The following is a 22,357-nucleotide window of genomic DNA, read 5'->3' as shown; positions in this document are numbered from 1 at the left end:
CTAGACCACAGCCACGGTAAAAAAAAGTGATAAGCACATGACCAACATTTCGTGCAACACATAGGCCGTGTCTATTCAAAAATATGAAGAATGTAATCTTACTAGAATTGAAATGAATCACAAAAACTCTCTTTTTATCATTGGTTTACCACAGGCTGGCCATTTATTTCTGTATTTAACTACTCACTATTGCTTGGGGTAAAACAATGCAACATAAATGGCCAGCCATGGGTAAAACAATGACAAAATGGAGTTACTGTGATTTATTTCTAAAATATTTTCACATATACATGTAAGCCAAACTATTCCAACTACCTAAAAACAAATCCCATAAAATTGCTTTAAGACAGGAAGTTGATACTGGGTAGCAATCAAAGTTACTACAACATACTACTCATTTATGTGAAACAGCAATATTCCAATAAACAGGAGCTAATATTTTTGTGACTTTCATTGTTATTTGTAATGAAAATGAAAAATTCAGCCAGCTTAATTTGAAGTTGGCATTAGACAGCAACCAAATTTGGTTACAACTGCAAACTAAATTTAGAATTGTTCCCGTCATTGGGAACTGAGACATTTGCAACAGAAATTCTCACCATCATTTACATATTTTTAAAACTGAAAGTTTAGCTAAACAGAGAGGATACCAGGGACAATTATGTGAATAACCCATTTACACACATATATGTCCCTGCTTTTTCCATTTACCTCTTTGAAGTAAAGCAGTAAATCAAATTTAAAAACACTCCCATCAAGGGGAACTGAGATATATAGGATAAAAATTTATGAAAAATATTTACATTTGTTCCATGTAAGATATCTTTAAATGAATATGGTGCGCTATAGATGCAATCATTTAAGTGAAACTGCAAATTCAATTTCGAATCATTCTCATTATGGAAAACTGAAATTTTCTCCATCATTTATTTGCGTTGAACAGTTCTTCTAAACAGCAGCTGAAACCAGACAGTAACCAAGGTACATGTGATGACTGCTGTTACAATTTATTCACTGTGAAGATCCAATAGCAGTTATACATTTAAAAATTAGCTAGTATCTGAATCTAAAATTGCTCCTGACAACCAGTTTGCTTTATAAAGTTTAACAAAAGTTGATCATCAGTATACAGGTCTGTTATACAGCATTCTTGTCTAGGCATTGGTTTAGTATTAATACTACCTACAATTTTTTTTTCAGCAATTAAAAGTTTTGGTTCTTTTTTCGTAATTGTTCTTGAGTTTGGAGCCAAAATGTGAAGATAACCATCACATATGAAATTCTAAAAGTTATAGTTTTAATAAATCAGTTCTGTTGAAACATTTGTACTTGCTAACAGTTTTCCATTGTTTTAGTATTGTTTAAGCCAATCAGCCAGAAAGTGAGAAAAATGATAATACAAACTTATAAAGGACAGTATCTCCAATAAAATGTTATATGGTGATTGTGATCAAATAAGGACATTTGTTGAACTATGAATTAATTACAGGTGTTTTTATCTCAGACAAATACACAAGGCAAAAAATGCTCAGGTGAAGATCCAGTCTGACTTGCTGGATCAATTGGCAAATGGACAAGAGCTTAAGTTTCAGAAACAATATTCAAAATTGGTGATTAAATCTTACTATATCTATTCCTAACTAAAGTGGTTATTTCATAATGAATATCTGGCCAAAGATAGCTGAGGTAGCAGGTATAAAAATACTAGCAACAAAAATTCCATCAAACTTAAAAAGAAGTATTTGAAAATATTTTAACAGAGAACAATTTAAAATACCTACTTGAAGAAGTTGATAAAGATAAACTAACCCTGTCAAGTGAGATAATAAAAAAAAATCAAGTTCTTAAAGGACAGTGTCACTGTTGATGTTATCACTGCTTCCTTTAAGTAACTTCTTACAGATATCAAGGTCACATGTTTAATACACAATTAGTTAAAGGGTTAGATAAAACAGTAAAAAGCTTTTAATAGTAAAAGGTAAAAACTGACCTTGATCAAGGTATCATCCAGGATATATAAATAGTAAGACGATCAGTCATATCATGCTGAAACTGAAATATTTTACACCAGTATAATAGTATGGGATTTCTCTGGAAAATTTCATTACAAGCCATTATTTAGCCACATTAGTTCATATTTTCTATCATATTTATGATAAAAAGTAATACACTAAAAAATAATTAGATGGAAAAGAACTATTACCAAAATCACTTAAATTTGCATATTAAAATCAAACTAAATATGTAATGGTATATAATTTTCTGAGAAATTATGCTTTTAACTTTTTATGACATTTTCATTTGAAAAAGTAGTTTATATAATTATAAAATGTCATATGGGGAATTTTATACACTACATACCTTTTCTAGTTCCGTACAGATTAAGTTTATGGGAAATGTTATACACTACATACCTTTTCTAGTTCCGTACAGATTAAGTTTATGGGGAATGTTATACACTACACACCTTTTCTAGTTCCGTACAGATTAAGTTTATGGGGAATGTTATACACTACATACCTTTTCTAGTTCTATACAGATTAAGTTTATGAACAACATTTCTAGATTTGTTTGCTTTCATCATATTTTTATACATAGTAAATATGAAGCAGGGGATGTGTGTACATAGGTTAGGAAAGCATAGGGCAAGAGGTCATTTGCCCTTTCTTGCTGGAAATGGCCCCTTCATCTAAAATAGAATCATTCATCTCTCAACAAATGGGCCCTTCAAATTTTGTTTATCTTAACAAAAAAACATCAAAAAGGCCCCTTCTCAAAATTTTCTTCCCAACCACTGTATGTCTAGAGAACTAGTTTTCCTTAGAATAATGTGTAAGTACAAATTAGTTCTGTGCAAAAGCAGCCAAGTATACTTAACAAACATAAGTCATTCCTCTTCACAGTTCTTTGGTTAAACCTACATGATGAATAGACTTTTGTTTGTTAATATTAAACAGAATAACGGTAAATATTAAAACTTTACTTCACATTCAAAATCAAATGGAACTAGTAGCATAACCATTGTTTAGTAGTTTAAAAGAAAAAAAAACATGAGTCCTTCTGCCTGTCTAAAATCATTTATGTGAAATTTCACTGAAATCCACTCAGTAGTTTGGGAGAATAGGACTGATGGACATTGGTTGGAAATTTTCTGCTAAATACAACTTAGGGTAGGTAGTAAACTCGCATATAAACCTAAAAAAATCACCTAGTTCTACAAAGTTCAACAAAAGCAAACCGAAAAGAATAGAATATTTCCACTAAAGTTTTTTCCTAATAATGTTCAATAGCATTTACTTGAGTGGATGCTCCACCTAAAGAAGCAATGCCAGTAGTACTAAATGGGATTGCTGTCAACTTATAAATAATTATCTGACCCAGAAGTTACAGATTTGAGAATTAACTAATCCAAATATAAAATTATTTCTGACAACCAGTTTGCTTTATTAAGCTTAAATATGAATTGCTCATATGTATACTTGTCAAAGGGACCAAAATAAAAATTGTTTACATAAGTTTCCATGGCAACTTAGACCAGCTGCAGCTCCATAGTGGGAAAGGTTTGATAAGACTTAAATTGCTGTAATTTGAAAACCTGTACTAATTCAAACTGAACAATTGCTTCAGCTGGTGGTCACCACAGGTAGTAAATACTGTCCAGTTCAATCTTTGGCAAGTATATATGTGAACAATGACATCATGCTGAGTTGCAGCTACAACTATACCCAGTAAGAGTCACATTTAAATTCACCATTGCTGTAATATTTAAAACAAAAAGGTTTCAACTAAAATATGTGAGATAGAACAGTAAGTATTTTAGGGTTATAGATGTATAAATATTGAATTTTGATTATTGTCTTCATCAATCAAAACAGTATATGTGAATTGCCAATGCATTAAAATCATGCATGCATCTCATCTACCATGTTGAACTAGATAAGTTACAGAAACACAAAGTGATGGTATATAAGGGAAGCCCATTACACTTACAGCAGGTAGAAATTTATAGTAACCTGAATAATGCATGCATGCACAAACTTTTGGAGCATTTTGTTGTTCTTCACAATTAACACACAAACATGTAGCACATTAATTGGTAACATTAATCTTTCATCATTGACAACCTTCCGAAGTTTTGTAGAGAAGTTCTCAACATCACCACAAATTAATTGTAAATATTGTAAATATAAAAATCATAAATACTAGTACCACATTCATTTCTGTGGCTAGTAAGTCACAGTAAGATTAAAGTACCCTATAAATATTCATTAGCTGTGCCACACTACATTGTAATTAGCTGTTCAATGAAAAGTGGTCTTTAACATTACCCCTTTTCTACAATTGCACTGCTCAGCAAAGATATTGCAATCATATAAAACACATAAAGTTATCTGTGTCAATGGTAATTATTCAATGCATTGTAGTTGTAAAATATGAATGTGTTCAGTAGAAATTCAAAGTTAAGCATTATATATAGAAAATAGTAATGGTAATATAAATACATCATTCTATTTTAAAAAATAAATGCAAATATCAAGGATATCTTACCTCCACATTTCTTTGAACTTCCAATGAGTCAACTTTCACTTTACAATCTATTTTTAAACAATCATGCATTCCTCAATACATGGAAATTTGCTATGAACTGGAGTGTAACAAATATCCCATGTGTTTCAATGAAATCTTAAATACCAAGGTGTAGGAGTATTTACAAAATCCTATCTAAATACAGATCCTATCCAGAACCAGGCAAAGAGAGAAAATTCACAATTTATAGTACAAATACTTTTTTTTTTCAGAAAATGACTAAATTATTCTCTGAATGGTACATTCTTAATTTTAATTGTTAATACATGTAGTTAAAATGTTCCTAACTGTACAACATATTCTGTTTATGTTCAACAAACTTTACAGCCTATTGCTTTTTTATACTAACTTAATAATTTTCCCCCTAAAAACTTCAAAACTACCATTATTATTCTGTATCTACTACTTCAGAGGTCAATTGATCTTTTAAAAGAAGCAAGCCAGCAGCAAGACCCTTTTCAAAGTTAAGTCAAGATGAGCAAGGTGCAAGTTCATATTTTTGTTAGGTTCAGATTCAAGCACACTAAGGCTAGAAAAATGTGAACTATATAGAGGCTGAAAATAAAAAATATGGTGACCATAATATTTGATCAAGCAGAACGAAAAAAAAAGATGGTTTAAATTTCATGAGCAGAGGCATTTCCTGACACCACTGGAGGTTTTAGTAGGCCTTACATAAAGTCATATTTTATCCTTCTATATACAACAACTGACTCACAAAGAGTTGCCCTACAAACTCAACCAAATGGAGACTTTTGTAGGCCTTGTCATACTGGAATAATTTCGAACACACTAAAAAGGACTAAGCTTCCCAGCAACTTTATCACAATGAAGAGCTCATAAAACCAAAAATAAGAATCACTTTTATTTTTCTCTTTCTGTCATAGCTATTGAACAAAGTGGTTTTAGCTATGCACTATAAATTGGTTTTTTAAGAAGATACCAGAAGGCTGCTGCTGACAAAAACTTAGTTACTAACCACTGAATGGTTTTATTTAAAAAAGCTAATGAGTCAATTGACAACAATGATAGACACAAATTATTCACAATTGCTCACAGGGAACATTGGTCCAGGTGGATAAATCAGCTTTTAAACATTCAACATCTTGCAGCAATTTCTTTAAAAAAAACATAATTAGCCACAAAACAAAAACAAAAAATGGTAAATCAAAGAAAACAGTAAATTAATATAAAATGGTAGAATAACTAACGAAACATCTATTGTTATCTGCATGTGGGAACAGAAGATATATGATTTTGGGTACAAGTTGCAAATCTCAATCTTTCTTACACTAGTAAAGTAGCCAAAGGGAAATAACTGCTTCAATTTGGAAAATTGCACTAAGTTACTACATTTTCACTTGTCCTCGATAATGGGGAATAACAGTATGCATCACTATTCAATGATCATTTGTAGTAACTCCTAATGAACATTAAAAATGACCGAATAATAGCAGCTGAAATGATAATAGCTCAATTGGAATATTTGTAAGCATAACCACTAGATTTTTCACTAAATGTCAAATTACATGTTCATGTAATCAAACTTACTGGTAGAAGTGTCCTTGATTAAAATTGTGACAATAAAGATAGTGAGAGTGAATGAATATGATGAAAATGTGTTCTATGCTTGTCGGCTAAGTAAATAATAATAATGAAAACCGTCATCAGGTAATCTTTAATGATCACATTTCCAACCTGTATATTTCATGAAAATATTGGCCTCCAATCATTAGACTGTACTTTCTATATGGACAACCGAAAATAAATCAAGCTGGTATTCGTAGAATTTTCTACACCATCCCCCATTCTTATCAGAGATGTCTCCAGGATTACATCATCCTCCATTCTTATCAAGGATGTCTCCGGGGTTTCAAGTTAGGGGTGCTGTAAATAGAATTTAAGGCTTAGCAAAGGCTTAGGCTTAGGACCAGTGCACCTGGTCCATGCTCCCAGTTTTTAGTGGAGTCAAAATTGCTCATTTACTTTTGTTACTTTGTATGTATTATTTTAGTTACTTTATGTTCTTTGTTGTGTTTGTCTGTTTTCCATGTCTGGTCTTTGTCCTGGGTTACATTCTTCTGATTTCCGCTAGAATCTTGGTTCCCTTGATTACTCTTAGTGAAGAGAGGCAACAACATTTTTGGGTGTAGAATTCCTAACAAGACACAAAATATCATCATGTAATAAATTTACCCAATTTTGAGGGGAAGGGGCCCATTCCTAGCACACCTTCCTTTTGCTCATTTAATGAATGTTATATACCACACTATACTGGAAATCACTTGGATACATGTGAGACTATTTGAGCATGCACATTAAAGTCATTAAAGTTTCAAATTTACAAAACTTCAGGAAGTTTTGAAAATGATTGGGTATTATTTAACACTGATTGTTTGAATAAGGAACGATGGTTTGGGGCAACTGAGCTCTCTGTAATAAATCTGAATATGATGAGCTGTAAACGAAGTCCTCATTCCTGCACTTTCTCTAAATTTTAGCACCAGTTTCAGAGCAGAAATGCCAAGCAAAAGGGCAAAAATCAAAATTGCTAAGAATGAATGTAAGAAAAGTTGTAATTTTAATAAGCCTGGAAAGAAATGGACCCAACTATTTTAGAATACAAAGTTACTGGCATGAGACCACAATTAATTTTCATGTGCACTTCAATATATATATATATGAACAGATTAAAAAAATTTCACCAGCACAAACTGAATAAAACTTCTCTGGCCTAAAGATACTTACATGCAGAATTTTATATACAAACTTTAGAAATGTTTACCATCATTTTCTGAAATTAATTCGTACTACCTGGAGGTGGGGTAAACATGAAAAATGAACTGAATTATAAATCCTATTAAAACCTGTTTTCCACAGAACCAAATCACAACTTGTAGTCAGAATTGATTAATAAAAAAAATCCCAAGTAATTTTGACCTATTTTCTACCAGTTATACCAGAATATGAAAAATGAGGAAGGTACCTACTACCAAAGTTGGTACTATGTTCGTATTCAATGATAAACCAATACAAGGTGAATTAATTGTGGTCTAGTACCTGCTGTGTTGCTTTTCTACATATACTACCAATATGGACCTCAAATTTCAGCTGAAAGTCAATTTCTATAGCCGACAATTGGTCTACTTTTTCACAATCTAAAGAAGAGGAGAACTCCAATTGACAGGAACAAGTACGTGTGCTCTACACTTCAAACCAAGGATAAATGATTTGATTACTAGCAGTAAACAATATACATTCGTTGTGTTTATCATATGACAAAGGTTTGTATTGTAGTGTTTCCTTGTTTCTATAACGCTTGTGACGCCATGGCCCAGTCGTTGCCACTTGGAGGTTAAGCCACGTTTTCGCATAATGCATGGGCTGGGTATGCAACCGGAAATCACTAAATCAATTTTAGACCACCATCTGTGAGGACATGAATACTTTCCGCGAACCACCTTTTAACGGTCTAAAGGCGAATGGATGCTTATATTTCGGCTTTATTGCACCCACCAAACATACAGCTGATTTTGTTTTTCTATATGTACATGTAATCTAAGATAATTGAACTTCAATTTTTGGTCGGTTGTAAACAAAAATCGACTTTTTTTTGGATCATGAGATTTTTTTTTAAATACACTAACGTCAAATAAGCTTTTCGTTATAATGAACTTGTTGTTATCATGGCCACAGGGTATGTATACCACGAAAGTTATTTTTCGTCATTGTTTATGAGCTATTATAATATGACGTGTTTCAAGACTCTTTAGACCGCAGCCATGGTAAAAAAGGTTATAAACATATGACCAGTGTTTCCTGCAACACATAGGTTGCTTCTGTTAAAAAATATGAAGAAACTGGTCCAGTTAGAATAGAAACAAATAACGGAAACACTTTTTTATTGTTGTTTTACCACGGACCGAGTATTTATGTCATTATTAATCCCTTCAGCACCTGCGTATGGAGTGTTCATACCACAATCCATACGTTTTGCCCGAGCTTGCCGAGACTACGCAGACTTTTTGTATCGCGCTAGAATTCTAACAAATAGGCTTCTGGAGCAGAGTTATGTTGCTACAAGATTGAAGTCATCACTACAAAAGTTTTATGGTCGTCATCATGAACTTGTGGATCGTTACGGTGTATCCACCTGTGCCATGAAAACTGATTTGTTCAACGTGTCATAGTTTTCCTTTCCTCTTTCGTCTACCCCAGACTTTTTATGAGCAACTCGGCGGGTGTTTCTAGAAAAGCTGAGGACGCTTATCCTACCGGTGCACCTGGTCCATGCTCCCAGTTTTTAGTGGAGTCCAAGTTACCCATTTGCTTTTGTTACTTTGTATGTATGATTTTAGTTACTTTATGTTCTTTGTTGTGTATGCCTGTTTTTCATGTTTGGCCTTTGTCCCTGGATTACATTCTTTTGATGACCGCTATAATCTTGGTTCCCTTGATTACTCTTAAGCAATGCGATATAGATATTTTAAGTATTATGTACCATGACGTCAGCTAACTTTATTTGAAAGCAAACAGGGGTATCAACAAATGGGCAACAATAAAAAAAATTTCATTGGCCCAACCAAAACGTCATGTAGTATTAATATTTCAAGAAAATAAATTTTGTCTTCAAAGCAGCAAGTTCACGCGAAAGAGGAAATGCATTACCGTCCACAATTATTTTCATCGAATGCTAGGCAAAACAAAGCTCTCATAAGCCACCCTCCATTTAGGGCACATGTCAGATCGTGTATTTTTATTTGAGGTTGAATTACAAGTATTTATCTTTACTCTCATAAGCCAAAATTACAATGGTATTGATACAATGACTACAGTGGTATAGTGATACATAATGATGCAATGGGTACAGTGGTATAGAGATACACATGATGCAATGGATACAGTGGTATAGAGATACACAGTGATGCAATGGGTACAGTGGTACTGAGATACACAGCACAGTGATGCTATGGTTACAGTGGTATAGAGGTACAGAATGATACAATGGGTACAATGGTTTAGAGATACATAATAACATACAGAAGTGAGATTTGCCAAATATATATTAAATGTACATATATATAATATTGATGATGCATATAAACTCTATCCTGGTGGTTACCACTTATTGTTGATTATCTTAATCATTTTACACAGCTGAACTAAAACTGAAACGTTTTTTAATTCACCAATACGGAAAATTTAAGACAATTAGGTCGTCTAATATATATATATAAGTCATTTATTTTTATCATTTTGTAAATTTTGACATATAAAAAGAAAATGAAACTCTTCTCCATATCACCTGAATTACAGAGTTGGATATGGTCTTAATTCTCTAGGATTATTTCTCCATCTTCCATTTTCTATAGGTAAATGGTGATTTTTAGTTCTAAATTTACTTAAAGTAAAAATGTACTTATCATTTAATTTATCAAAATAATAATTTTCAAATTCTAAGGTATTTTTTTAAAAAAATGGGTATCATATTTAGATGTTCATGAAGGGGAGCTGTAAAAGTGGCAGGGCTTCTTTTATAGTTTTGATAAGTGTTCGTTGCTACTTTTGTATGGTGTCAAAATTTTCCTTCAAATACAATTAAATATATTAATGATACAAAGCACTGAAGCATTTCAAATTCGAAAATTGGAACGTTCGCCTTTTCTTATAAAATTTGCTAATTTAGACAACAAGAAGGGCGAGAATTTTTAAAATTGCATATCTCAAATTGCGAGGGGTGTTAATAATTAGGAGAATTTTGAAAGCTCTTAGATCTCTTAATGAAATAAGAGCCTATATAGTTTAAAATTCAACATAATTTTCGTTAAATAAATTTGACCTTTGACCCCAAATAAAAATTTATCCTTCCTTTTTTTTCACGACAGACATTTTCGAAAGTTGTATTTGCTCACTTTCGATTAAAGTCATATCGAAACTGCTAGAATAATAACTGGCTTACCGATTTTCACCAAATCGGAGCAAGTATATGGTGAAAATGGATAGGAATAACCAGAAAGATCGACGAAAATGTAAGAAATAAAATTTTATTTCATAAAACATATGATAAAATGGCACCAGAATATTCACAAGATCTAATGCCACCGACGATTCAATCTACAACAGTATATCCGCTTCGGAATGGTGAAGATATCATCGGTCCCTTTTGTAGGTTGTCGGTGACTCGTGAATCTTTTTTTCCCCACCAACAATAGTCGAGTGGAACAAACTAGACAGCAAATCATGAGAGACCCAGGCACAAAAAAAAATCGTGTTTACTGAACACCAGTGATAAATTAATTGTTCCTCAACATTTTTGCTACGACCAAAAAAAATAAATATATTGATAACTCAACTTCGTAATTCTTCATCCGTCTTAAATTTTGACTTGTATAGAATTGATATTATACAAAGTCCTTCGTGACAATGTGGTCATATAAACGAGTCTGTTTACCATTACTTTTTGTGTATACCCTCTTTTTAACAATACAAGAACCAAACTGATAAGCAATCTACAGTATGTTCTTGGATTTTGCAATATAGATCTACATCGACTTGTTGGTCTTGCAGAAAAACTACCGGAAAAACAATACGCGGTTGTGTCGGACCGTGTACATTCCTTTGTTAAAAGCACTAAGAGATTCCTTATTGCATGAGCTAAATTGGTACACATCACATAACATCACATCATATCACCTAATATTATATTTTTACTGTCTCGTTTTAATTTTGTAAAACTTAAATAACACTAGAGAATTTGTATGCCTAATTGTAATTGTTATTATTTTAGGAGAGGACTTCATAAGTTTATTATTTTACTTGTGTCTGATTCATTTTGTTTATTGCAAATAAAATATGTATAAACTAACTAGAAATCCGTCGGTTTGTTATCAGTCCATGTAATCTTCTTAAAGTGTTGCTGCAAGTAAATAAGTTATTTGACCATGCACTTTCGATCAAACTTAAGTCTTATCCTGCGTCAGCTATTAAACTCAGAGCTATACCAGGTTAAAATATTGTGTCCATATTTGTCCAAATTGTTCAGCGTTCGACCTCAACGGGTAAGCTAATGTTTTCAGATAATTAAATTGCAGTTAATCCAAAGCTTGTTGCATTAAATCATATGAACATTCTCCAGGGAAGTGTGCTGTAGTTTTTTCATGACCACAGAAACAAGAATTATACTTTCCATCGGGTTTTGTATGGACGGCGAACCGCATTTCATTCTCAATCTCAGATATGATCGCATTTGAAACCTTACAATGTTCATATAAATCGATGGGCGTAGTGGTTTTTATAATGGTTTATCGAAATAGTCATTACTTCTGTTTCACTGAGATGGAAATTTACCAAACACTGTTTTCTTCTTCAATGTTTAATTTTCAACAGCTTCATATGCATTTTGTACAACAATATCCACTGTTGTATCATTAGCAAATGGCTTTATTTTGCCGTGTACTTCTTGAGTTATATCATTAATGTAAATAAGGAATAAGATAGGAGGTCACATTGAACCAGTGGTAGTCCTGACGATTTTGTCATTAATAGCAACATTCATGGTAGATTTCAAATAATCCAAATTGCTCCACTCGTATGTCTATTCTTTTTAGCTTAAAATAAAAGACCTGTGTGTCAAGTGCTAATAAATGATCGACCGATATCACAGAAAAAAATGTAACTGCTTTGCCATCATCAAGAGCTTTCAAAATCGTCTACTAAACTAAAGCTGGTTTACAGTTATGTATCCAGGAATTAAAAGAAATAAGGTTAAACATGTACTTATCACGTTCTTCCGTCACTTTTAATAGGAACTAATGATATGGGACGATAATTGTTTATTGCTACGGGAAAAGGCAAGTTTCTACTGTTCAGGAAAATGACGCAAACACTAATATTTTTTTCAAAATGAACTGTGAATTGGAAACCTCAAGACAAGTGCTGTAACTTCTACCATTCGAGTTAATTATTTCTGGTCCGCATGGTTTCGTTGTAATTAAATTAGTGAGCAGAAATAATAAGATTAGATAATGTTTGTATCTTACTCCAATTAAATTCAGATTGTTTAGCTGTAGAATTGTATACAAAAGTTGACGTTTAGTTTCTCACTGGCAGGAACGAGTGCTTGCTGATGTGGCTGGATTTAGTATAAGTCTCAATACAAGTCAGAAGTATTAATTTGATCTTGGGCCTCGTTTTCAAGTTTGTCAAAATCAGGATCCCAAATTATTTTTTATTGTTAAATGAGATTCTTCGATAGAGTAAGTCCTTTGACTTATATTTACGAAATTGGACACACGGAGGTCCATGGAGTCCAAAATTAAACTTTGTTAGATTTCAGCAAAATTAAACTCACATGGTTATTTGATATGGTGAATATAAACCACCCATGAAGTTTTTTTTCCCATTGTTCTTTGTTTGATTTTCATTTAATTTGAAGTATTGCAGTTGTTCTATTCTAATTTGTCGTGCTTGAAAGCTCTTTAGACCACAGCCATGGTAAAAAGTGATAAACATATAACTAGCAATCTGTGCAACACATAGGCTGCGTCAGTTTAAAAATATGAAGAAACTAGTCACATTGGAATCCAAATAAATTACGGAAACCCCATTTTATCATTGTTTTATCACGGGTTGGCCATTTAAGTCGCATGGTAAAACAATGATAAAATGGATTTTCCGTGTTTTAAATCTGATTTTTTTTCTACTTGTTTAAACTTGTTGCTTTTTTAATTTGGCCGTACTTTGAAAGTTCTTGAGCTCTATAAACACATTAAACCTGGACCCGAGACCTAAATTTAGTCAAATAATTGAAGACGACCCAAATTAGAAATATATTAAAATTGAATGTAATGTACATACTAGCCCCAACTTTCGTCGGATTTCGACCCCTGTGGTTGTATTAAGCTGTGTCTCGCAGAAAATTGTTATTAAAAGAAATTCTGACCGGAGCGCCCGCTCTTAATAGATCCAACATAGAGGGGTATATTAAGGGGCAGCTTCAACGTTTGAAGCTGGGTCGTGTGTGGTACTTAAAGAGAAGAAATCAGTCGCGAGGAGGAACTATATATCTAATAGACAAAGAACTTACCTGATAGCTGAAATAAACTTTAAGTAATTATGTATCAGCCTACTCCTCTCACTGTTAACGATTACCACACGAGAGAGATCTCACTGCGTATTGATGGTACTTTCAATTTGGTACATTATTTTACATTATGTAATATCAACAAGTTCATCATTTAGACATATATTTATTTAAGTGTAAATTGTATTGGTTCATTGGTACATCCGTGTCTAAGATTTTTTTTTTAATTTTGTTTTTAAATGTTAAGCATCGTGTACAGTTGACATGTTCTTCGCCGGGATTTTTTGGTCTGATTTTTAATGCCGCTCATAGTTTTACTTTTTTAATGGACCTGAATATGTTTTGATCAATTTTTGTTTTACATATTAGCAACACTCTTTTACATATCCCAAAACTTTCCGTAGTATAACATATCACAGTATTACTTAAAGTTTTTTTTTTCTATCATAACAGACAAAACAGTCACTTATATGAATAGCCGACATTTAGTAGTTCGCTAAAAGCTTAATTATTCAATAAATCATTTGGTAAACTTCAGAGGACGCCATTGCAGTACATGGTTAAACGTTCAAGTCTATGGGCGAACAGGATAAATCCAGATGTTCAGGAAGGTTTGTCATCCTGAAACTACTTGTTGTTTTCGTCTTTTTTTTTGTTTTGTTTTGTCTTCTGATGCATGCGTAATGAATTTAATTAACTCATTTTTTTTTTTTTTTTTTGGGGGGGGGATTTATCTCCTTTTATTCTATATAAATTTTGTCATTTTAATAAACAATGAACACATTAAGTAAACTAAATTTATATACGTGTAGGTAATCACTTTTTGGGAGATTTTGCCTTTCTGTCTGATTTTTTATTTTGCTGTTTTTGGTTTTTATTGTTTTTAGAATTTTTCTGGTCATCTGCCGTATTAACTCCAGATCTTGCTGAGATTGGACGGTTTTGTCCCTCTACCTTTGGGTTAAGGGTCTCTATAAAAAAAAAAGAAAAAAAAAACAACTTCGAATGGCTTTCACTCTATGATGGATACACATACGGGTATCGGATAGTTAAGGTATATTGTAGAAGTCTCTTTACTTGCGGTATCCATGTTTTAATTCAAAAGAGTCGGAACGACTTAGACAGCAAGTATGACATCAATCAATTATACATTATTTTTTTCTTAATACTTTCGAAGTATCACCGTCACAATTATTTCTGCTCTCCTTCCAATCGTTGACCACAGGGGCTTGCTCCCACAATCAAATATGCTGCCCCACTAGTATACATAACCTACAATCGGGTGATCCCAGATTCAGGGGTGCCTCGCTTCAACTCATTTTTTTTTCAAACAAAATCAAATATATCACTATATATATATTACTGTTCATCAATCACCTGACAAAGGATAAAATGAATTAACACAGGTATCACCATTCAATACTTATAATTTGAACATTCAAACTCCATATTTCTAGGATCGTTTGGACCGAAAGTGAAACTACTAAGACCTTGAGATCGCTAGACTGACAATAGATAGCGGGAGAGGGGGGTTGTGTTCCTAGTGATCGCAATAAAGTACTTCTCTGTCTAAGAATCAGGCAAAATGTGAACAAGTTGTGGTACATGATAAAAAAAAACCCCCAAAAAAAACCACTTTATTGCATTGCCTCTGAACCTCCAGAAATAATTATCAAAGTGTTTGTAAAGTTTGCCTTTGTTAGGTATTAATAGGCAAAATTTTGTTGAAATGCACCATGGAAAATGGTAGGAAAGTTTTCCCTCACTTTTACCCTGTGAGTAGGCAAAAAATCTAAGTCACAGAGTTGCATGATTAGATGCAAGGAATATATTTCAGTTTTAAAAGACCAGGTTGAGAGTAATGATGTACCACCCATTGCCTGATTCTTACACAGAATGGTACTGAAGCATTTGTCTAGCGATTGAAGGCCGCCGCAGTTCCACTACTTCAGCAATGCTTGAGGTTGTTTTGCAACCTATTTTCTGATTTGGTGCCCCCTATGGGTTATGGAGGAACGGAATTCCAACCTTTACGTTGTAGGAGTATAGTTCCACAAGCGATTGTAGAAATATTGATGTTCAAATCAAGTTGATTTAATTAGATGTATTTGATGGTAATACCTGTGTTTATTCGTCTCAAAACATTAGATTCATCATTTGTCAAGAGATAGCTGAGCACTATATAGTGATATATTCGATTTTATTTAATAAAAAAAATAAGTTGAAGCGAGGTTTCCCCAAATCTGGGATCACCTTTTTGTAGGTTATATATACTAGTGGGCTGCATATTTGATAGCAAGCCCCTATGCGCAAACTTGAATCACATGGGCTTGCTCCCACTACTAAATATGCAGCCCCAATAGTATATAAAGTTATATATAAGTGGGGCTGCATACTGTGAAGGTATTTATTTTCGTGGGTACCAATTTTCGTGCATTAATGAAAATTTACTTGTCCGTTTATTCTTAGATTCGTTTTTGACATATGCAGCAAATTAAGTCACTGGGAAATAAACCTTTCGTTGGTATTAAATTTCATGGTTCTTTCTAGCCACGAAAACTGGTACCCAGTGAATAGTGATACTTTCACAGTATTTGATAGTGGGAGCAAGCTCCTGTGCTTGAATGTAGTTCTTCATGGGAGGATAAAATGAGGGCTTCTTCAGTCGAAAATTGTTTTACATACATATGCAACGTTTTATGACAACAAAATCATAAATTTACTTAAACATATGTGATTAGTTGATTTCAGGAGCCCTCTCGTACATTTCACAACTTACCAACAAATTCTAAGTTATTTTCCAGCTCAAAAAGTAAGGGTCTGTACGATGCTTTAGAACGGTCATAGTCGTTTTCGTTATAAAGACCTAAAAAATAGGATCTCGGTTTAAAAGACAAGCACTCCTCTCTTTTTACTCTAAAACCAATCATATTTTTTTTATAATTCAGTGTTTACTACAACATTCTGCAGTGTATGTTACTAAGGCTTCCTACTTTTCCAAATCGAATGTTTTTCACGATTATTTACAAGAAATTATCACAGTGCTCATTTTACTCACTAATCGTGATAACTATTTACTAGGACCGGGAGTATTTAAACAGACCGGTCATGCGAGATCGAAAAGGGTGGTTAAAACAAGAAAACTCCGAAATTGGCCTTTATGATCTATAATATGACATTAATGTTTTCATATTTTGTTCATATGCCGATTCATATAAAAAATGTACCGACATTTGCAAAAAGGAAGGAAAACTTGAAAAGGTTACCATAGCGGATGAAGAGGTTCTGAAAAGGGGTACCTAATCCGGAGCCCCTATTTTTTCGTTCGTGTGAATTTATTTGTTGTAAATTTGTTGGAATTTCTTTGATAGACTTCCTAGGCGCATCAGTTACCTTCCACTTTGAGTAAGATTAATGTTTCTCTTTCCTTAAGGTAGTCTGTCCCGTATCCATACGGATGTTGCCTCAGGTCTTTCACGATGCCATTCTCATCTGATACTTCTACGATATCTGCAAGTAAATATCACACTGGATAAATAAAGATATAAACATTTTTTCTCCCCAAGTTCAGAGTTGGTCGGACATTCGAAGATTTATCTTGGCTTTTATTGCACAACTGCATTGGGATATCGTAATTGGAGTAATAGTACATGTATACTATGACTATAATGAGAATGGAAATGGTGAATATGTCAAAAAGACAACCCCATCGGGATGAACATGAAACAATACATACAGAATCCAAAAGTTCACAACTATAGTCTGTTTCTAACAAGCAATACTCTAAAATTATATCTATGCTGTAGCTATAACATTGACCTGAACTCATTGAATATTTACAATTCTACTCAGTGAAATTAGTGAAGCCTTTAGCGACTGGTCAATATAATAGTAAATGATCTAATCTTACCATTCAAATTACAGCTACATTTTTCTTTTATTGAATGAAGCAAAATGTCATTCCTGCAGTTTATGTTGAATATTTTACTTTGGTCATCTACAATGAAAACATCAATATCAGTGGCGGGTCCAGAACGGGGGGGGGGGGGGGGTTGCAAGGGGGTTGGCGTTCCTTTTTATTGATATTGTCATTTTCATATGTGACAAAAAATGGCAAATAATGTCCCAGTACCCCCCTTTTTTGTTAGAAACCCCGACTGGCATCCCTCCTTTTCTATGTGTCTGAATTTGCCCCTGAATATTAGAAAGAAGCGCAACTTTTATCAGAAATTATGCTTGGTTATGGGACGAACACATCTAAGTCACAGATTGTAAACCTTACAAAGCAGCCTTTTTGAAATGAATACTGGTTGTGTGTGGTAATGAGAATGTTTCGTCAGTTTTTTTTGTTAGAAGTATGAAAGATATACAAAGTACACATCTTTTCATTTTTTAGTATTTATTCATTTATTAAAAGTTCTAGAAATTTTTGGCAGAAAGATCAGGTTACATAATGACTGTAGTAAGTCCATCAGCAGGGAGGAAAAACAGCCGAAACAACAGTTGAAGAGGCATTACATAGTACACAGTGACAAAAAAAAAAACAAAACAAATCCACAAAAAAGTAATGCTGATGGGGTATTATTCGGCATGACATCAAATGAAAAAAGGGGTACTAGACGTGGTGATCAGCTTGACGACGAAGCAACAGTCAACTGAAGGAACTCTACTATACGACAGGGCAACAATTAAAGGGGTACTTTATAAAGTATTCAGTGACGAAACGACAACTAAAGATGTGCTATATGACTGTTAATAGGCATGACAAAACGACAACCGAAGGGGAGCTATACGACTGTTGATCGATATGACAAAATGACAACTAAAGGGGTGCTATACGACTGGTGATCGGTATGACAAACGACAACTAGAGTATGTTGTAAATGCGACTGATGATCGGTATGACAAACGACAACTAAAAGGGTGCTATACGACTGATGATCGGTATGACAAACGACAAATAAAGTATCTTACACGACTGATGATCAGTATGACAAACGACAACTGAAGGATGCTACACGACTGATGATCGGTCTGACAAACGACAACTAAAAGGATGCTATACGACTGGTGATTGGTATGGAAAAAAACAACAATTAAAGGATGCTATACGAATGATGATCAGTATGACATATGACAACTAAAGGGGTGTTATACAACTGGTGATCGGTACGACAAACGACAACTAAAAAGGTTCTATTCGACTGGTGATCGGTAAGAAAAATCGACAACTAAAAAGATACAAATGTGATGAACAGTGTGGCAAAACTTAGTTTAAGAGGTACAGCAGGCCTTAGTTACAAAACAACTACAAGTATTATACGAAGTGATGTGATAGAATATCATTTTTTTAATATCATACCCATCAAAGTAAGAAGTGGTAAAATTTTCTGAAATTTCGTGTTACATTGCATTGACTTGAGAAGAATTCAAAGATAATTTCCGACAAGATTTCACCACTGTATAACTCAACAAAAAAGCTCAACTGCAATACGACTGGTGATCGGTATGACAAACGACAACTAAAGTATGTTATAAATGCGACTGATGATCGGTATGACAAACGACAACTAAAAGGGTGCTATACGACTGATGATCGGTATGACAAACGACAAATAAAGTATCTTACACGACTGATGATCAGTATGACAAACGACAACTGAAGGAAGCTACACGACTGATGATCGGTCTGACAAACGACAACTAAAAGGATGCTATACGACTGGTGATTGGTATGGAAAAAAAACGACAATTAAAGGATGCTATACGACTGGTGATTGGTATGGAAAAAAAACGACAATTAAAGGATGCTATACGAATGATGATCAGTATGACATATGACAACTAAAGGGGTGTTATACAACTGGTGATCGGTACGACAAACGACAACTAAAAAGGTTCTATTCGACTGGTGATCGGTAAGAAAAATCGACAATTAAAAAGATACAAATGTGATGAACAGTGTGGCAAAACTTAGTTTAAGAGGTACAGCAGGCCTTAGTTACAAAACAACTACAAGTATTATACGAAGTGATATGATAGAATATCATTTTTTTAATATCATACCCATTAAAGTAAGAAGTGGTAAAATTTTCTGAAATTTCGTGTTACATTGCATTGATTTGAGAAGAATTCAAAGATAATTTCTGACAAGATTTCACCACTGTATAACTCAACAAAAAAGCTCAACTGCATTTAAAATACTTCAGAAATAATGAAACACAATGCTAACAAAATAATTTGAACTGTTCAAGAAACGAAATACACATATTTTCTTATGATGTAAGAGAAAGGTGGTACACAATGAACTGAACTGTATCATTGACATTGGTTTTTCTCCATACTTTCTGGTACTAAGAAGGTGGTTGAGAAACTAATTGAACCCTTTACTGAAGTCTAAAACCTATTGATTTTTAACCCTGGTTGGAGCTGAAATTCTAGGTACACTTTCGGAGAACAATCAGGAAAAAAAGGTAAAATATGTATCTGGGATTAAAGTTGGAAACAGTTGAGGTATTTCCAATTAAAAGTTTAATCTGAAATCATAATAATATTCTCAGGTAGCATACATCGATATAATTTATCAATTGTCAGGTGTGAAGAGATTTGTCCTTAAACTGTATGTAATCAGTAGCCGAGTGTTTACTTTGGATTATAAATATATTTATCGCCCATACAACAATTCAAAAGTAAAATGAAATACTCTATTAGCGTCTTTATCATCAACTAGTGTATCCAACTGCATCGCAGTATTAAATAAAAAAAACCCCACACCAGCCATTCCAAAAACTGCAGACATGATATATACAGTATTTTGTATATTTCTTAGCACGTTTTACGGGAACTTTTCATCACATAATGTTTTTTACAGCGTTCTTTTGTTGTCCTCGATAAAACGCTGTTTCCCATATATCTTCTAAAATTAGGACAGAATGAAGAGTAAAACTTGTAATCCGAGTTTATCCGACCATTAAAAGTAGCCTAGAAATTAAAAATTACTCAGTAAGAGCAGACCCGCTACAGGGAAGGAAACCTTATTATCTGTAAAACAGTGCGAAATCAAAATTGATATTTGAAAAAAAAAAACCCAAAAAAAACAATAAGTCAGTTATGCAACTACTACTTTTTTTCCCTGAGAGTGGTCACGCACTGTAAAAATATACTGTCGTTTTGTATCAGCTTGAAGTGGATTACGGATTATGAGGACAAGGTGATATTAAGACGAATAGACGTAAAATTTAGGCCGAAAATGAATATAACTTAAAAGTCCTTGCTTGTCTATCTCCTTTGCCACACTGTTACGATGTATATTTTTGTTGTTGCATGTTTAAATTGTAGAAATGACTTACCCCCATATCTGACAGTGACAAACATTGCCACCTCACTGAGTGTATAATGAACTCCAGTCCTTTTAACTCGCTTTCAAATCAACAATACAGATTAAAGAAAGTTAAAATAACAATTTTCACAGAATACGTATATATATATATAATGGTCGGATTTAACGTAATATCACAGGCAACCAACCAGATACCGACCAATGTTGATCGACCGTCTATTCGTACGCTCTGCAGATAAGTATCTCACCAAGTGCATTATTCTGTTCTTTAATATTAACAATAATTAAATTTTAATCTATGTACTAGCAGTACTGGTATTTATTTGTAATTAAATGTCGTAACGAAGCAATATCAGATGTTAAAACCAACGGTATTGTTTAGATAAAAGGTTTCCACGTGTGGGAGCTTTTCAATTCCAGTAGACCTCATGATCATTTCCGAATACGAACAACCACTTTAGCTGATATTAAGTAAATACCATCTATTTGATATCAGAACGACACACTTGTGGACGAATGAAGTGCCATTTAAATATATAAAGCAAGCTTAATGCACGCTTCATTGTTCAATAGGCCACTACTATATGCCGTTAGAAAACAAGATGACAAACTCCTTTAACCTGGATCAAATCTCAATGCAAAGTAAAAAAAAAAATAACGGGTATGAGATCCATAATTTCAGGATAGGTTTGGCGTAAATAACATTGAAGACAGAGATTAATACGGCGAGAAGTGAGGCAAAAATATCTAGAGTTTGAATTTTAAGTATTTCTTTTCTCCATTTTAAGGGGATGCGCACGCTAAGTACGCCTTTCCTCGGATTTCAAAAAAAGTTTTGACAGGCTAAAAATGTACAAATTGTCAACACGAACAGACTTGGTAACTCACAAGAATAACGCAGTTCATATCTTTAATCAAGACTTTCACATTCTTCTTTATTTCTATTGGAGATAACTTCATATTAGATAGGTAAATACAAATATACATAATATATCGGGAAAGAATTGACAGTGTTCAAATAGCGCACTGAACATCATAAGAGTCCTAAAGATACCTGTTATATAAACTTACGATTGAATTGACAATGATATTACAAGAATAACATTTTTGTTGATAGAAGTATTAAGTGCGTTTTATCAGCTTATTTCATAATTTTATACGACACATGTTGTAAAACTTGAACAAAATTACTAAGGTTATCCCCGCATTTTCATTCAGAACACTGGGTTTACCAAGCTTTAAGCATTAATCCCCCTAAAACGTTCTTTTATTTTTACATTACCCCCATAACTTTGTCATAACAAATCCTGAACTAAAGATTTGCGTCGATTTTGTTTTCAGAAATATTA

The 22,357-nt window shown here is 33.3% G+C and overlaps 2 protein-coding genes across 14 annotated transcripts in view; both read right to left on the bottom strand.

Annotated features, from left to right (window-relative positions):
* LOC148624231 (neurexin-1-like) overlaps positions 1 to 14,335 on the bottom strand; it is a 96,531-nt gene extending 82,196 nt beyond the window's left edge. For 9 of the 12 annotated variants that reach the window (XM_088566808.1, XM_088566818.1, XM_088566820.1 and 6 more), the window contains exons 1-2: positions 13,673 to 14,335; positions 6,286 to 6,474 (exon numbers count right to left, since the gene is read on the bottom strand). The gene's annotated coding sequence lies outside the window, so the exon portion shown is untranslated. Of the gene's footprint in view, positions 1 to 1,990; positions 2,246 to 4,548; positions 4,642 to 6,285; positions 6,475 to 13,672 lie in introns of those variants that run through there. The other 3 variants (XM_088566811.1, XM_088566809.1, XM_088566812.1) reach the window with 3 other exon arrangements.
* Positions 14,336 to 14,457: 122 nt separating this feature from the next.
* LOC148624230 (uncharacterized protein CXorf65 homolog) lies at positions 14,458 to 21,417 on the bottom strand. Of its 2 annotated transcripts, XM_088566825.1 has the most exons (5): positions 21,019 to 21,340; positions 17,580 to 17,666; positions 17,063 to 17,179; positions 16,449 to 16,535; positions 14,458 to 14,640 (listed from the first exon to the last, which is right to left on the bottom strand). In XM_088566825.1, the coding sequence occupies exons 1-5, from the start codon at positions 21,041 to 21,043 to the stop codon at positions 14,486 to 14,488; spliced, it is 471 nt and encodes a 156-aa protein (XP_088422951.1). In that variant the 5' UTR covers positions 21,044 to 21,340; the 3' UTR covers positions 14,458 to 14,485. The 2 variants fall into 2 exon arrangements, with proteins under 2 accessions (XP_088422951.1, XP_088422952.1); XM_088566826.1 differs by lacking the exon at positions 16,449 to 16,535 and having other exon boundaries at positions 21,019 to 21,417.
* Between the last annotated feature and the right edge of the window lie 940 nt (positions 21,418 to 22,357).

This window comes from Perna viridis, chromosome 2, assembly GCF_037379345.1.
Source record: "Perna viridis isolate PV_CMFRI_1.1 ecotype Kerala chromosome 2, ASM3737934v1, whole genome shotgun sequence".
NCBI classification, from domain to species: Eukaryota; Metazoa; Mollusca; class Bivalvia; order Mytilida; family Mytilidae; genus Perna; species Perna viridis.
The sequence above is the reverse complement of the archived record's forward strand: the minus strand, read 5'-3'. Positions and strand labels throughout refer to the sequence as shown.